At 43.5% G+C, this 17661-nt stretch overlaps 1 protein-coding gene across 1 annotated transcript; it reads left to right on the forward strand.

The window, feature by feature from the left end:
* Window positions 1-5874: 5874 nt before the first annotated feature.
* On the forward strand, window positions 5875-11095 carry LOC136493721 (gamma-aminobutyrate transaminase 1, mitochondrial-like). The gene is made up of 19 exons (XM_066489853.1): window positions 5875-6054; window positions 6814-6944; window positions 7054-7138; window positions 7305-7377; window positions 7485-7582; window positions 7723-7815; window positions 8297-8370; window positions 8569-8607; window positions 8720-8808; window positions 8909-8985; window positions 9074-9148; window positions 9389-9436; window positions 9529-9612; window positions 9701-9788; window positions 9892-9970; window positions 10056-10146; window positions 10223-10301; window positions 10469-10584; window positions 10669-11095. The coding sequence occupies exons 1-19, from the start codon at window positions 6013-6015 to the stop codon at window positions 10738-10740; spliced, it is 1533 nt and encodes a 510-aa protein (XP_066345950.1). The 5' UTR covers window positions 5875-6012; the 3' UTR covers window positions 10741-11095.
* Window positions 11096-17661: the final 6566 nt, after the last annotated feature.

Genomic DNA, 17661 nt, shown 5'->3' on the forward strand with positions numbered 1-17661 from the left:
TATAACAATGGCCACCAAAGAGGTCTCAGAGACGAGAAGAGGGCACCGGTTTGATCTGTTGATTAGCACCGGGCAATGCGCCATGAATAGTGCCCAATGGTCGGCAACAGTTAGTTTCAACGGGTAGCTGTGGGACATTCACCGGGAGCGGGAGCAGGCACGTCCAATTTTTTACGGCGTGTGGGGCCGTCTGTGGCGGGAGGGTATGGATTTGAATTTTCGCTCGTTGCCCGCGAGGTGGTACGCTGATCTGCGTGGCTAGGATTTACGCCGTCCACCCGTCTCTACCACATGAGACCCAGCTTTTGGGTGGGGTGGGTGGACCGGTGATGGAGTGTGGGCCAAAGTTTCTTCATTTTCTTCTTTTTTCCTTGGTGACTAATTGACTGGCAGAGTTATTCTAGCTGGCATGTCTACTTTCCAAATTTGAATTTTGAAATCCATGCACCTAGATATATTGTTTTTAATGATGCATACGAGGACTATTCTTTGGATTGGATTGAAATGAGAGGATGAGAAGTCAAATTGTGCGCAACACACCTCCTTAGAGTAGACGAGAGTCTCGGTTTTGTTTTAATAGTTGAGTGACAAATTTAAGTGGACTAATGAAGTTTTCATGTGAGATGAACAGGTGATTACTCCACAATCTATGTTAAGCAAGACATGAAAGCCATGGAGAAGGGATGGCAAGTGCATATGTGCAAAGTGATCAACTAGCTAAGAGATGATCTAGGGATGATCAAAAGACTGTGTGTAAGTGGGGGAGGTTAAATATCGTCATTCCAAAAATGACAAACAAAATTAAAGGATACTAATAAAAAAAATATAGATGTTCATCAAAACAAAATTTATAGATGTTCATCAAACAAAATTTATAAATGTTCTCCCACACATCCGCTGCATCATTGCTAGCGCCGCATCGGTGTCCACCTCATCACATCCTCCTGCGGCTAGAGACGGCAAGGGCATCGTGGTCATGCCGTACTTCACGACCACTGTGAGGCTTGCCAAACATGGTGGTTGCCGTCCACTAGAGTGTCGCGCCAGACATGTTGCAAGCGTATGTTTCAAGTGTTTTAGGGGTTTCATATGCATGTTGCAAGTGTTTCATGTGGATGTTGCAAAAGTAGATCGGGTTGCATATGTTTCAATGGCTATGCATGTACGTTGCAAGCGTGTGTTCCAAATGTTCCATCTGTTTTTCACACGTGTGTTGCAAATGTGTTTATTTGGATGTTGGATACATTTCATACATATGTTGCAAGTGTTTTATATGGATGTTGCATATGCTTGTGCAAGTGCAATGACTATACACGTATGTTGCAAGCGTCTGTTCCAAATGTTTCATCTGTTTTTTCATATGTATGTTGCAAATCTGTTTATTTGGATGTTGGATATTTTTCACACATATGTTGTAAGTGTTTTATCTGGATGTTGCATATGCTTTTGCAATGGCTTTTCAAATGTTTTCACAAGTGTTTCATCTGTATTTAGATATATGTTGCAAATGTTTCATCTGAATGTTTTAAAAGTAGATTGGGTGTTGCTGCTGGGGACCCACCTACCGCAGCATGCGTCCAAGTGGGGTCTGTGGGGTTAGGGGCGCGAGCGGTCTCCATGTGGGGTCTGTGGGGTCAAGGGGCGCGAGCGGTCTCCGTGGCGTGGGCGACATTTGGACGGGTGTGAGTCCCCCACATGGGAGCGCAAAACGGAGTACAGGCGCGCGTCCGTCCGGATGCTAGCAGTGCAAAATACAGTTCACTTCTCACCATCAACCCTAGTTTTCTTCGCTCGTTTCCTCTATACCTATACTAGCCGTAATTTACATCACTACTACCAAGTCTCTGCTACGTACGTTATCACCCCTCTAACGGTTGTGTACTACTACCTCCATTAGCAAGAGCTGCAACTTTCCTTCTGTTCAAGTCATGGTTGCTTTTATTTCTTCGTTCACATAATTACCTTTCACACGGAAATCCAAATAATCGTAGGAGAAACAGTTTATCAATAATGGGACTGCAATGTTTTCTTCAAGCTGCTGCTCTGATTTCAATTCCTGTTGCTGATACTTCCAGCAGTAGCCGATTCAGTGGTAGTAGATAGTTGAACTCAGGACACGTACAACCTTGTAGACAGATGTTGTCCGCAAGTGTCTGCCACGTCACGTTCGCATAGTTAAATAATACAGTAGGCCATTTATTTGGTTTTTGCAACATGTTAAATGCACGTGTGCATCTATGATCAAGCATGAATAAAATTTCCACGATCCCATATATTTTGTTGCTTCTTTGAGATTAGGCATAAATAATATGAATGTAAATAAAATATTTTTTCAACCATTAATACAGTATGATGTATTAGTAAATACTCTCTCTGTACCTAAATAACTGTCGTCGTTGGTGTGCGTGCCATAAGTTTGAATCGATTTATAGAAAATACGTGTAACATTTGTATCTTCAAATATCTTTCCAATGACACTAATTATGTAGCATTAATATTAATATTTTTTAATATATATTTAGTCAAAGTTGTTTCTTGAAAAGCGAAAACGACAGATATTTAGAGACAGACGGAGTATATGGTATTTAATAGCATTGTTATAAATTAATTAGTCTAAATGTTTATACAAGTTCACACATGCAGCCAGTCAATACGCAAGCTACAACAAAACTACTGGTGTTATCAAACATAATTGAAGGGCAAGTGTAGGGGGTATGTACATTGTCAACTTATCTAGTACTACAAAGCAAAGATAAGAGCCATCTAGGAATTCAGTTCAGTGCTCCTTTTCTCATCAGATTAACTCATCCGTTCAGTACCACTCTTCAGTAGTTCAGTACTCTTGCAGATCAGCAATTCAGTGTTCCTTTTCTGATGTCCATGCTTTGGTCATGTTGGTGCACAAATGCGCATATGGCTGGAAAAAATATTCTAGAGGGGCATGTGACGAACATTCTCATGTTCTCGTACGAGGTCCATGCGTCGTGGGTCAACTTTTCTCACATTCTCATATGAGATCATAAACAAGGATCTGAATTTGCACTTTGAATGAATCACTTCAAAATTTGAATAACACTTTTGGAGTTCATGGACCCAAATGTGAATCCGGGAAATGTTTAGGGACCAAGGTGCAGTCATAGACTTTATTTTTGAGTGCATATATTTAGTACTATATATGGAGAGAGAGAGAGAGAGTATGGAAGCGTCTTTAGGGAATTTGACAGAGGAGAGCACCGGTTTTTCAAGGAAATCTTAGCTCAAACGTGTAAAACTAGTTCTATGAACTAACTTTGTTTCAATTTGCCCCAAATGCTTTAATTATGGGTAAAGTACATTTTTCAGCCTCCAACTCGCATTGAAGTTCGATTTTCAGGCCCGGTTTAGATCCCACCCAAAAACCAAAAATTTTCAAGATTCCCCATCACATCAAATCTTACGGCACATGCATGGAGTATTAAATGTAGGTAAAAAGAATAACTAATTACACAGTTTGTCTGTAATTGGCGAGACGAATCTTTTAAGCCTAAATAGTCCATAATTGGACAATTTTTACCAAATACAAACGAAAGTGCTACAGTAGCCAAAAGCCAAAAATTTTCGAAACTAAACGCGCCCTCAACCTTCAACTATGAAATCGGATAACAGACAACCTCCAACTGTTAAAACCAGACAAATTTAGTCCTCTGCTTGTTTCAAAAGCAGTTTTCTATTTTCTAATAATAATAAAATCCAGTTCGACCTCTAGAAGTTCATAATTAATTTATTTTAAATTATAAAAATATGAAACTAGTTCATGTTTTCTTCTAATAATGTTATATATATATATATATATATATATATATATATATGTTGATGCTATAATTAAAATTGTTTTAAATTTCGCAGAGAATTAATTCGCACAGAATTAATTTTCGCACGAAATTAAGGTGTTGTTTGCTATCCCCGCCGACATTTATTTTAGATGGAACTATTACTTTTTTCTAAAAATATTCTATATTTGTTTATGGTCTATATATAGATATTTGGAATTGGTTTAATTATGTTCCTATTGCTTTATTGTTCGTTGTCGCGCTTGTTATTTATTTAAAACAAGTAAGATCTAAACAATTTTAAATATAACATCGACATATATATAATATTTTTAGAAAAAACATGAACTAGTTTCATATTTTTATAATTTATAAAATAAATTAATTATGAACTTCTAGAGATCAACCTAGATTTTTATTATTATTAGAAAATAAAAAAACACCTTTGAAACAGGGCGATGATCAAATTTGTCCGGTTTTGACAGTTGGAGGCTGTCTGTTAGACTGTTACTCAGTTTTACAGTTGAAGGTTGAAAATCGAACTTAAATGTGAGTTGGAGGTTGAAAAATGTACTTTAACCTTTAGTACGTGTTTAGTTCGCGAATTTTGGGAATTTGACTACTGTAGCATTTTTCGTTTTTATTTGGCAATTAGTGTTCAATCATGGACTAATTAGGCTCAAAACGTTCGTCTCGTAATTTCCAACCAAACTATGCAATTAGTTTTTTTTCGTCTACATTTAATGCTCCAGGTACGTATCGCAAGATTCGATGTGATGGCTACTGTAGCATTTTTTGGGAAACTTTTTGGAAACTAAACAAGCACTTAATTAATAGCACCCCCTTACTAGAGTCCAACTGCTGTTCGATTTATGATCTAATGACGACAAGAAAAATGATCGAAAAACAAGAAGCCGTTCCTGTGCTTTGTCCGCGTCACAATCTAGTCACCAGGTCACCCCGTGACTCAGCCACGTGATGAAAAAGTTCCGATGACGCAAATGAAGCCGAAACGCAGCTGACTTCTAACCAGCTGTGGTTGGGAGCTCATCAGTAGTAGTGCTAGCAGACAAGGTAGCTCGGGTAGAAAAATGGCTCCATCTGAGTACTCCCTTCGTCTACTCACTCCGTCCACGAATATAATTATAGAAACCTCGTCGGTCAAAGTAGCTCGTATTTAATCAACTTTACAGTAAATAATATTAACATTTTTTAATTAATTTATTATAAAAATAGATTCAATAATAAATCTAACGGTACTTATTTTATATCATGAATATTACTAATTTTTATATAAATTTAGTTAAAGTTAAAATCATTTGATTTTTTGAAAAACGAGAATTACATTTCTTCGCTGACGGAGGGACGGAGGGAGTATCTAACAAGCCGCCAATCGATCGGGCATCTCTTTCACGGCTCCTCCTCGGCCCTGGACGCAGCCGCAGGTACTAGTACTGTTTTCCATAGGCGCCACGGCACTCGCAGCAGCACCTGTGACTGCGAGGCTTTGTGCTATTTTTGGAGAGAAAAAGGACGGTGAATTGGCGATAGCTGGACTAACAAAGACAATTATCGATCGATCTTGAGATGGAAACAGCCGATTCTCTCGTCGCAAATCCCCTCGCTAATCCCTAAATAAATAACTCTATAATTAAACCGGAGTAGTTTGCTCACACGTGGCCTGACTGACACCCGACCCGAGAGATGTCGCTGAAAAAACTTCGTCATCCCGCCTCGCAGAAAAAACGAACTGAAATACTGTTTCGTCTGATTTATCAATTTACCGTAAAAAAATACTATTTTAATTAAAAAATAAATTGAGAAAGACAGATTATAAGAGAAATAAACAGGATAAATAAAGAAAATCACATCAAGCTCCGTACGCGTGCCTCCTCCCTCGTTCGATTTGGCGTTAAATCAGAGCGGAGCACGGGAAGAGATTCCTGGACGGCTGATATTAAAGTTAACTAAAGCTATTTTATTGTTATAGAAAAATATTATAGATTGTGATAAACCAGAGCGAACGGGCCCGTTGGGCACGTCTTCCTCCGCGAACTTCGCCTTCCTCCTCGGCCTGCCTATAAGTCTCTCCGTGCCCCCTCGGGCCCTCGCTTTTCGAGCTCTTCCTCTTCTGCCTCTGCCTGCCTCCAGCAACTCGTTAGGGCGCCGGCGTCCGTCCCCGCCTCCGTCTCGGGGAGCGACGATGATCGTGCGACGCCTGCTCCGATCCAATGCCCCCGCCCAGGTGAAGATTATCCATGTACCTTGTGTCCTACGCTCCTAGTAGATGCACGCAAAAGATGGCTTCTTTCTCGGGTACAGTGGGCAGAATTTCACAGCCTCTCATCGCGTCAGTGGAAGAAAACCTTGTTTTGGATGCTTTTTTTGTTGCAAAGTAGTCTTCTTCTGGTCGCGCTCCTTCTCACGTTTTCTTGGAAAAGAGTACGATAAATTGTACGGCTTCTAGTTCTAATTACCAGCTGCTTCGAGGTGCGTAGCAGTCGAGGTATCAGATTATACTTTAGGAATCCCTGATTTTAAAATCGCGGACTGACAAAAAAAAAACCCAGCGTTTTGACAATTTTTTCGTGGAAAATTAGTAGGGTAAGTATGCTCCCACCTTAAATTCGCCCCCCCCCCCCCCCCCCCCCCCCCCCCTTTGTCATATGCTTACGATTACGTGTGATTATACTGTACGTGGACTCTGAAACGATCTTTTCGAATCCTAGTGTCGTAGTACCCCCATGTGATGCAAAGTTGGGTTCCTTGTTCGGGATATACCATCCCTTTATTTGACTTTCACGCACAAAGTGCCATGCTTTATTCAGAGCTGCACATTTACATACTGCCTTGAGGTACTATGACATGATATTTTCCGTTATCTAAAAAAAGGTACTATGACATGAATATTCGACCTATTTGTGTGGTTCAGACATCAGACATCACTTGCCAAATTTTGGCCATTGTCACAGCTTATATGCGATCCTTTTTTCCTGCCCCACAGGCAAGCAGCTTATTGAAGCATGTAACTGGCACTGCAAGTTTGCAAGGGCATGCGGATAGTTTGTTGGATGCCTCAGTCAGACATTTTAGTTCAGCTCCATCTGCCCAGTCTGCCTCAACTGAAGAAAATGGGTATGCAGTTCTTTTCTCTTATCTGGAATTGTCACACAGTTGTGTTCTGTACTTCTGTTACACCATGTAAACTACTGCCTATTGCTGATCTGCAAAGTGATTCTTCCAGGTTTAAGGGCCATGGCATGTTAGCACCTTTTACAGCTGGCTGGCAGAGCAATGATTTGCATCCTCTAATTATTGAGAGATCTGAGGTCGCAACTCTGAACTTTAGCATTATTTTTGTTACATCTCTTGAAATATAGAAATATAGTGTTCAATTGCGGAGAAGTAAATTTAGAACGCCTACTATTTTATATACCTATCTTACATTTACAGAATGTACTGTTTTGCAGTCTAGCTTACTATTTGATTATGCAGGGTTCCTATGTTTACGACATTAATGGGAACAAGTACCTGGATTCTCTTGCAGGATTATGGTGCACAGCTTTAGGTATGTGCACTTGACTTTGTGATAATGTACCACCATTTATTTCTATGGCTTTACCAATGTTTTTGCATCTGTTACTTCTGCATAATCTATGTGCATTATGTCTTCAGGTGGTAGCGAGCCTCGATTAGTCAAAGCAGCAACTGAGCAATTAAACAAATTACCCTTCTACCATTCCTTTTGGAACCGCACAACCAAACCTTCATTGGTACATTTTCTTGAATCGCTCGTCTATTATTAGTTTATTTATTCAATTTTGAAATTGCTGTCTCTATCCTAGTTTCTTTTCTAAAAAATCACTTGCCAAATTTCTAAAATTGATTATTGGAATTGTACTGCTGCTTTCAGGATCTTGCACAGGAGATCCTTAGCATGTTCACTGCAAGGGAAATGGGAAAAGTTTTCTTCACAAACAGTGGTTCAGAAGCAAATGACTCTCAGGTGTGACTATTAATAGCACCTACTATTTTCTGCAGTTTACAGTTTAGACCCCTAGTACCATCAATGGTGTTTTTTTTTGTTGAACACGTAGGAGAGCTGCTTAACATTATATTAAGAAGAAATACCGTCAATGGTGTCGCTGTCACTGTTCTTTGCTTTTACTGCAGATAACTGAAAGTACTTAAATAGTGATTTTTGCATCAACCGCTCATCTTTAAAGAACTTAAACACACAACTAAAAGTGAATTTTATTGCACATCGCTAAAGAAATATGTACGTGCTCTCTCATTAAAATGGTTGCTGGTTCATTGATCATGATATTCATGTGTCGATTGTGGCCCAATTTCTCTTTGAAATATACCTAGCTAGTTGGCAGACCGTGAGATTTCTATTCTAGCATTTTAATGTGTTTTTTCCTTCTCTTTGATATAAACATGGTTTTGTTCCTGACAGGTCCATTACTGATGCTTATATTTTACAGGTCAAACTAGTATGGTATTATAACAATGCATTGCGGAGGCCAAACAAGAAGAAATTTATTGCACGATCAAAAGCGTAAGCTTTACTGTAATCAAATTTTGTTCTTGAAACAAGAAAGGTCTTGTTGTACTTCTTCAGTTAACAATTGTCATAAACGTTGGTTCCAGATAAAAAATTGCAACGTTCTCTGATTTCAAGTTCCATTCTATGAAAATCTGGAAGCTTTTGAGATTCTTTTGTTACTGCTTGATGCTTGTTATACACGTGTTGCAGATACCATGGATCTACATTGATATCAGCGAGCCTAACTGGGTGAGTACTGTCATACTAAAAATGATGGTTTGCCAGCATACATCTTTAAAGCATGTCCAACGACACTCATAAATAATCTTCAATAGTTTTCTGATTGCAACTCTATCTTTAGTCTTCCTGCCCTGCACCAGAAGTTTGATCTACCAGCACCTTTTGTTCTGCACACTGACTGCCCTCACTACTGGCGATATCATCTTCCTGGTAATATGATTTAAAATTTTGCTAGATGAATTCCGAAAAAGAAAAATTGCTGTAAAATTGAGCTGCATATTTTGCTAATAAACTATTTGGTGCGGAACAGGTGAGACAGAAGAAGAATTTGCGACTAGACTTGCCACCAATTTAGAGAATCTTATTCTCAAAGAAGGACCAGAAACAGTAGAGTTCTTATCAACAAAGCTTGTATGCTGTCAATACGTTCAAAGCTTAATGTCTCCCTAATTATGTGGTATCTTTGATTTATCAGATCGCTGCTTTCATTGCTGAACCTGTGATGGGTGCTGGTGGTGTCATCCCTCCTCCAAAGACCTATTTTGAAAAGGTTATATACTACAAGTTCCAATACTTTGATAGCTCTTCTATGAACAAACTGAACTTCTCTGAAAGTATATTTGCTTAATTCACCCATCCCTCTTTGCCTCTTCTCTTTTCTTCCTTCATCTCATTGTAGTGGTGTTGTTTGTGAATTGCTATTGTTGGTGTATTAAACAAAGGCCTACGTCAAGGACTTGAATTCTTGTTCCGAATGTTTATTCTGTGTCATTTTGTTTTCTGTCAACAGGTTCAAGCAGTGGTCAAGAAGTATGACATTCTTTTCATAGCAGATGAGGTATTGAACACTTTCTATGAAATCAAACAATGTCAAATATGAAGGAAAAAATATAACTTTTGTGGATATTGTTGACTGATAATGCATTCTAGGTTATCACTGCATTTGGAAGGTTGGGGACTATGTTTGGATGTGATTATTATAACATCAAGCCAGATCTAGTTTCATTGGCCAAGGTGAATTTTGAGTCTCACTGACATGTGAACATGCTTATATATATGACATTCTGATGTATAGAGATTAATGCCATTTTTACTGTAACAGGCTCTTTCAAATGCATATGTACCCATCGGGGCAACTCTTGTTAGCCCAGAGATATCAGATGTGATTCATTCCCAGAGCAATAAGCTTGGTAGGTTACTGCAATTTCTGTGAGATCAACTATAGTGTTTCTGCATTGGCACGTGGTGAGTTTTCCCGAAACATCGCATGTGCTGACATGTCGTGTCTTACAGGTTCATTTGCTCATGGATTTACATACTCCGGTCATCCAGTTGCCTGTGCTGTGGCCATAGAAGCTCTGAAACTTTATCGGTAATATATGCTGCACTTTTTGTAACACATATTTGAGTTATTTATCTGTTGTTCCTGATGAATGATTTGCAAAAAATGGCATCAGCGAAAGGGATATTCCTGGTCATGTCAAGCGCATTGCTCCAAAGTTCCAGGATGGAATTAGGGCGTTGGCGGACAGTCCAATTATCGGGGAGGTACGCATCTGAATTTCTGAATCGCGAAACCCACCACTCGGTTCAAATACATAACTACAGTGCTCCTGAACTTCAGATACGTGGCTTAGGGATGATTATGGGAACCGAATTCACCAACAACAAATCACCGACCGATCTATTCCCTGCCGAATGGGGTAAGTCGATGTTGCAGCTAGTACACAATGGCATGGCATGTAACAGAGAGTTAGGCTTACTAATCCTGTTCCAAGATGCCTAGAGATGCCACTGTCTTGGATCCAAAGCGCAACCTGAATCTGCCGAAAACTAAAGGTCTGTATGATGTGGGATGATACTTTTTCAGGCGTTGGTGCGATCTTTGGAGAGGAGTGCCAGAAGCGCGGCATGCTGGTCAGGGTTGCTGGCGATGCCATCATGATGTCGCCGACGCTGATCATGACGCCCGACGAAGTAGATGAGGTGTGCCATAAGTAATTCACAGTATCTCCATTGTCCTCAAGCCTCGGTGGTAACCCAATAACATCAATGGCTTTGCCTTTTCAGCTGGTGAGCATCTATGGGGAAGCCCTCAAGGCCACGGAGGAGAGGGTGGCAGCCCTGAAATCCAAGAACTAGCAAAAGGGGGAGGACGACGAGGATGACGCTGGGCGGCGACGGTCGCAGCTCATATACATGTGAATAAAAAGTTTGTGGCTGCGAGATGGCAATAACGCACCGTTACGGTCGTCGCTGTTCTTAAAGTGCAAGGTCGCAGCTGCTCTATCACTAAGCAATGGTGACTGAACTTTTAAACAGTACATAGATGTTTTTTCCCGTTTATTGGCGAGAATAAATACCTCATCTGCCCTGTAGTTCCTGAAGATAATGGGTTTCATGTATATCCTTACTGGTAGAATATTCAGATATATAACTTTGTAAGGCAAAACAATAATAAATGGTCCCAAATAAAGTGAAGGAATTGCGGCTTCAATCCCCTCTACAAACATATACCTTTAGAAATTGTTCACACTGTTAAAGTCTCCAACCCACGAGTTGCCAAAACGAGGCCCCTGTTGCCTTAGGGTTCTAGTTCTGCTGGAGACGCTGTTATAGGTTAACCCTGAGAGCAACACCGAGAGCAACACATCAGACGAAACCCTCGTCGGCTTCCCCACTCCGATCCCTATGGAGCAAGAGGAGATCCGGCCTCCCGCCCCAATGCTGCCATTCCATCTGGGGCTGCAACTCCACACCAGATTGCTCGAAAAGGTCCATGTGCAACCTCTCATTGAGCGTATTGAACAAAGGCTACTTAAATGGAAAGGAAGATGGTTAAACAAAGCAGGACGCCTCACTCTAATAACTTCGGTCCTCTCCTCCATGCCAACCTACCACCTCACAGTGTTTCCCTTGGCGACATGGGCTAGGAGGAATATTGACAAAATCAGAAGGTCGTTCTTGTGGAAGGGGAGGAGAATGCCAATGGTGGACACTGCCCAATTAACTGGCTAATAGTTACCAGACCCAAAGACCTTGGTGGCTTAGGTGTGCCTGACCTTGATAGATTTGGAAGAGCTCTCCGGTTGTGCTGGCTCTGGCAAAAATGGGTGGAGGAATCCAAGCCATGGATCGGCTCAGAGCTTCCATGCAGTGATGTTGATCGTCTCCTCTTCAACTCCTCAATCAAAATAACTTTGGGTGATGGCGTAAAGACTCGGTTCTGACACCATAACTGGCTTGAAAGAGAAGCTCCGTACCTAGCCCTGAATATGTTTCGGCTTGTTTCGAGGAAAAACCGAACAATGCAACAAGAACACTGAAGCAACAGTTGAAGGGTCACACAGCCTGGATCTTTATGTTGGTAAATTAATCTTAATGTGGGAACTTAGAACAATTATAAGCGTGCATGCCGATGCTTGGTGTACATGTGGGCAAGTTGGGTTCGTCAGTTTCTACTAGGGTATTGCAAATATGAAAATTTACGGAATTGTTCTCTTTCAAAACTTAATTTAGCTTGTAACTTGTGAAGCATGGTAGGTGGATGTTTACTATTTTCTGTTTAGGAAAATACTACAGAAAATGGAAAGAAGTCAAAACCTCCATAATTTATTAGAGTTCATTCACTGCTCGGTTTCCTGGTACTTTGAATCCTACCAGTGTAATGTTTTTTCTTTGTCCATTCTGTGTTTTTTGCAACGTTGGATGCAGTAGTCGGCAGTGAAGAAAATGCTCATATGGTTTACTTGTTATTTTCATTCTTTGTAGAATTATGGGTTGGATCAAGGAATATTGTTGCAAGTGTTTTATTCGAGCGTTTTATGTCGTTTGGACGGGGCAAACCGCGGGCCGGCGGACGGGGGCGCGTGGCTCGCCGAGGGGCTAGCGGACAGAGGCGCTGGGGGCTGGCGGACAGGGGTGCTCCGATCAGGGGGCGATGGGGCGTGCTCGTCGCGCACGTGGGGCAGTGCGAAGGTGGACGCGGCAGGCTGCGGGGCGATCTGGAGGCGCGCGGCTCGTTGAAGGGCTAGCGGACTGGGGCCGGTGGATATGGGTGCTGCGTTCGAGGGGGCGTGCACGTGGGGCGGGGGTGGACACAAGTGGGTTGAGCACTTGAGCGGACATCTAGACGCGCGTGATGCGCCGGACGTCCGGCGCTAGATATTCCGCACAATAAATAAAGCGAAGGAATTGCAGTTTCAATCTCGTCCGCAAACATATAAAGTGTCAGAAAAGCCGGGTCATTGATTTATTTCCTGTAATTATTATTATTTTTATTACGGAACGCCGGGTCATCATGGGACTCAAAGGCTGTTGAAACTGTAGCTGGTCAAATGTTGCACGGGCACCTCTGTTCCGCTGGCGATACGGGCCCAGGCGTCACTCTCGTCGGTCGAAAAGGCCGCGCCCAGCTGGGCCAGGCAAGTACACATGGCGGGCCCCTGCCACAGCTGGAAAGCCCGCTGGGCGGTGGGCGTGGGCCCGGGAAAGGCAGTGACATCCATGTCAGCGTTGGAAAAAGGAATCCCAAATCCTCCTCTCTGATCTGGTGATCCCTATTCGTTTGACGGTTACAGAAGCCTTTCGGTGCCTGCCTGCCTGCGGTTTCAGGACCGCCCGCCCGCCGCCTCGCCGGAAAGCTGAAAGGAACAGGGAACAGCCGCCACCGCCAGCCGGCGACTGTTCAGCAGCAAGTCAGCGACGTGCCATCGGAGACGGCGAGCGAGGTCAGCTGCGGAACAACGGCGAGGACGGGCTCAAATGTTGGAGGAATTACACGAGGAAAGTGTTCAGTTTTCCTGCTCGGAAACTCGGGCAGGGCAGAGCAAAGCAGCAAATTTTCAGGCTTTCAGAAAGGTGAAAAATTGAGGAGGCTGGAGTGGAGATGTTGACAGGAGGAGGAAGAAGGGGCGGCTGGAGAATTTTCGGTGGAAAACCTAGACCGGTAGTAGCGAAAGAAATGTGTTTGCACGCCATGACGTCCTGACGGGACCGGCGTCCATGATTTAGTCAGCGAGCGGCCGGCCGGCCAGCCTTCCCCTTCCTTTGGATTTCGTCAAGTTCAGCCTACGTTGATTTGAATGGTACAGTACAGCAGAAATGTTGAACTGAAAAAAGAAAAAGAGGCGAAGCCTATGTTAAATTAAGCTTATCAGTCAGAATCAGTTCTACTTTTTTGGTTATAGAATAGTGTTTTTCTCTCCCAACAAATCAGTCCTATAAATCAGTCGTATAAGCAATAAACCCTGCCAAACCGGGGAACGGTCAACCTGAATGCCGCTGCTTTCAGAGCTATTGTCATAGTATAAGTGTATAACAACACAATCCTGGTTCTTTCTTTGTATTAAAGAGAAAGGCATGCTGACTTGGCCAGTGAGAAAGTGTGTTTGCGGGCGGTAATCAGCGTGTAATGATGCTGCATCGCAATGGCGACCTCTTTCCGATGGCGCGGACGGGCATCCATGATGCATGTCCACATGGACGACTGAACTGATGGGCCGACCGAGTCACCTGCAGTCGCAGCTTTACATACATGCCTTCAGGAACTTGCCAAATCCGTGCGTTATTCAAACCATTTCTGTTCCGCTGATTGGACTGAACGATCCGGCGGTGCAACAGTGCCGGCGTCCTTGGTCCTCATGCTGCTGCTGCTACTAGCAAATGTAGTATTGGCAGCAGTGCACGTGATGCTCTGTCTGCTCCATCTCCGTGGTTCTACCTAGAAATCGATGGAGGCATTTCATTTCACCTGATTCAGGGTTATTTGGCTGTAATGTAACCACTGATGGAGTCGCCCGCTCATGGTAAACCAAACCCACCCAGTTCATGGATCTAACTCTGCCACCGTGTCGCCTCACATGCGTGCAATATTCTGTGGGATCTGGAAATGACGTGTACTGACAGCGAGATCAGAGATAGAAACAAAAAGGATTTAGAAACTGCCCAACCAATACATACATTTGTATCATATGTAGTAAGAATCTAAAATACACAAGCCCTTTGGACACAAAAAAACTAGTAAGCTTGAGCTACAGACGATTACATGCGGGCACAGTGACAGCGTCAGCTTGCCGAAAGGCAATCCGCCGCCGCGGTCGGTGTGGCTGACTGGCTGTGGCCGGCGGATTATCGGCCGCCGTGCACTGCGCCGTGGGCCCGACGAGACCAACCCGCGGAGACACAATGGCCAGTGGCATCACTCCTCTTTCTCCCTCCATTTCTAAAATCTTCCATATTCTGTCATGGAGTTTGTGGCTGAGCTGCAACGGTCTGTGCCATGATGCCAGCACCTGCACACACAGGCCGCTATTTCCCTCTCCTGCCAACCTGGCAGTTGCACTGCAAGCCTCTCTTTATTTGCGGTGGCCAGCCGTGCCTGCCAATCTGCCATCCATCCTACCAGTAGCAAGATATAGAAAAATAACTATATAACATTAAATTTTTTGGTTGGTGCATACTCGAAGCTTATCACAAGCTACATGCAAGCATGCATGACGACATGGGCGTTATTGTCCTGTGCTAGCTTATATATTTGTCTGTGGATGGAAGTGGTCTCGCTAGGAAGACCAAGTCATGGATAATCTTAAGATTGTTCCATTTGGCTAAAACGTGGACTTTATTTTTTTTTTCATACAAAATCCATTAACTAAAAGTTTGCCAATTATATATGCAAACGCAGTTGCGGCCTTTTTGATAGCATGAGACAGTTTCTTATGCAGATTATCGTCAAGAGAAGAAGGTCCATGCATATTCATTGTAGCCACACGTACATATCAGAATCAGATCATCCAATAATTCCCGAATAATTGGTTATGGTCACTGAAATTGGGTTTGAGATCGAGAGAGGAGCATGACGATCGTGCTGACAGAGGCCACACACACGCCTGAAAATGATTGGAGTTTCTTGTTTGCGGATGAACGGAGGGATAGGCTTGCAAGGTAATCCAAACCTTAAAGACGTGCACGATGGAAGCACCTTTTGCTTTTGGAGTGCATTATCGATGCATCATTTTCCCACAACCAAAGTGATGGATGATGCTAATGTATATCATTAGTGTAATAAGTCTTGAATGAGAATCCACCACCAAAAAGGGAAAAGTGTTAATTAAGTGGGATCTGTGAAAACGACCTGGTGTGGGAATACATATTGTACGTTGTCATTTTGGTGGCCCAAATATAGAAATTTTTTATACATATTTCATTACATTAATTTGATTTGTTGGACCCAGGCATGACTAGAGAGCGTGGAAAAGAAAAGGATGAGAAAGAAATTGATCACTTTTTCACTTACCCGATCATCGCTCTAGTCTACGGTCTAGGCATGTGTCGGTGGCCGTATGACTTTGTAACACGAACGAGGTGTTTGGTTTACTCACCGGTAACGTAAACGGTTTGGGAATTGAATTAAGGAGGGAGCAGCGGTGGGCATCAGTGATTACTTAATTTGTTTGGTTGGGGCACGGTAATGTTATTGAGAGCAAGTGGAGCAGATGCGCTGCACCAGCGCTGCCCTGTAACGCTTTAACGCTCGGGGAGGAGCGGAATCAAACCTGCTAGCGCCCCCTTCTCATCCGGGTGCTAGCCTCCGGACGCTCCTGAGTGTTTGACCCTTCTCGTTTGCTTCCCAGTCCACCCTCTCCTAGCGCGCACCCCTTCCCTAGTTCTGCACCGCACGCTACCAGCACACCCCTGGCGATGCGCGCAAGGAGCGGATCCGCTGGCGATGGTACGAGGGCAGGGCAGCAACATGGACCGCCGTCGCCGCCCGGAGATCGCGTGCCCGCGCGAACTGTCGCTGCTGCGTCTTCGTCGAACGAAGAGCCCCACTAACACCGATGAACCCGCTGAAAGGATCAAGATGCCCAAGATGGGGGGTGAATTAAGCTAATTCTAAATTCTCTTGCAATAATCAAATCCTACGGATAGCCCAAATAACTCCTTGTGCCTTGAAAAGTGTTTCTATCAAACTAATGCACAATGAACTCGCAACCTATGTTCCAAACTTACTCTAGCAAGCAATTCTATGGATGTAAAACAAGTATTGAATTGCTCAAAGTAAATACTCAAAGTAAATGCTTAAAGTAAATAGAGAGAGAAAGGAACGCGGCGATGTTTTGCCGAGGTATCGGAGACTCGCCACTCCCCACTAGTCCTCGTTGGAGCACCCACACAAGGGTGTAGCTCCCCCTTGATCCGCGCAAGGATCAAGTGCTCTCTACGGGTTGATTCTTCGACACTCCGTCGCGGCGAATCATTCAAAGCCGCTCACAACTTAAGTTGGGTCACCCACAAGCTCCGCCGGGTGATCACCAAACTCCCAATCACCACCAAGACGTCTAGGTGATGGCGATCACCAAGAGTAACAAGCACGAACTCTCACTTGACCACGCGAAGCCTAATGAGAAGATGGATGCACACTTTGCTACTCTTGATTTGCTAGTGAGGCTACTCTCTTGGATTCTCAAATCACAAACACCTCACTAGGACCTTGCTCTTCTTGGCACTCACAAACATGTTTCTCAGCTGTTGGAATGAGCAAAAGTAACTCCACATACGAGTGGAGCTTCTATTTATAAGGCAGCCTGAAAAACGAACCGTTATGAGCTTCTGCGGGATGATCGGACGCTCCGATCGTTTTGACCGGACGCTCCGATCAGTTTAACCCACGCAACAGTTTTCAAGTGATGATCGGACGCTGTCAGGGTCCGGTCAGTAATGACCGGACGCGTCCGGTCGCTCTTGGATGCTTACTGTACTCGACCGGACGCTGGATACTCAGGGTCCGGTCAGCACTGACCGGACGCATCCGGTCACACTTTCTCAAGTCTGGACCCTTACTGGAGTTGACCGGACGCTGGCCCTCAGCATTCGGTCACATTGACCTTCCAGCGTCCGGTCACACCAGACTTGTTCTCCTCGGTCAAATGAACTGACCGGACCCTACGGCCAGCGTCCGGTCGCACCGGAGCCAGCGTCCGGTCAGTATTTGACCCTCCATTCACTTCCAACTCTCGATCATTTGTGAATGAAGTTTGCTCCAAAGGATCTTAGGCATTCATA

Source organism: Miscanthus floridulus, chromosome 11 (assembly GCF_019320115.1).
Source record: "Miscanthus floridulus cultivar M001 chromosome 11, ASM1932011v1, whole genome shotgun sequence".
NCBI lineage: Eukaryota > Viridiplantae > Streptophyta > Magnoliopsida > Poales > Poaceae > Miscanthus > Miscanthus floridulus.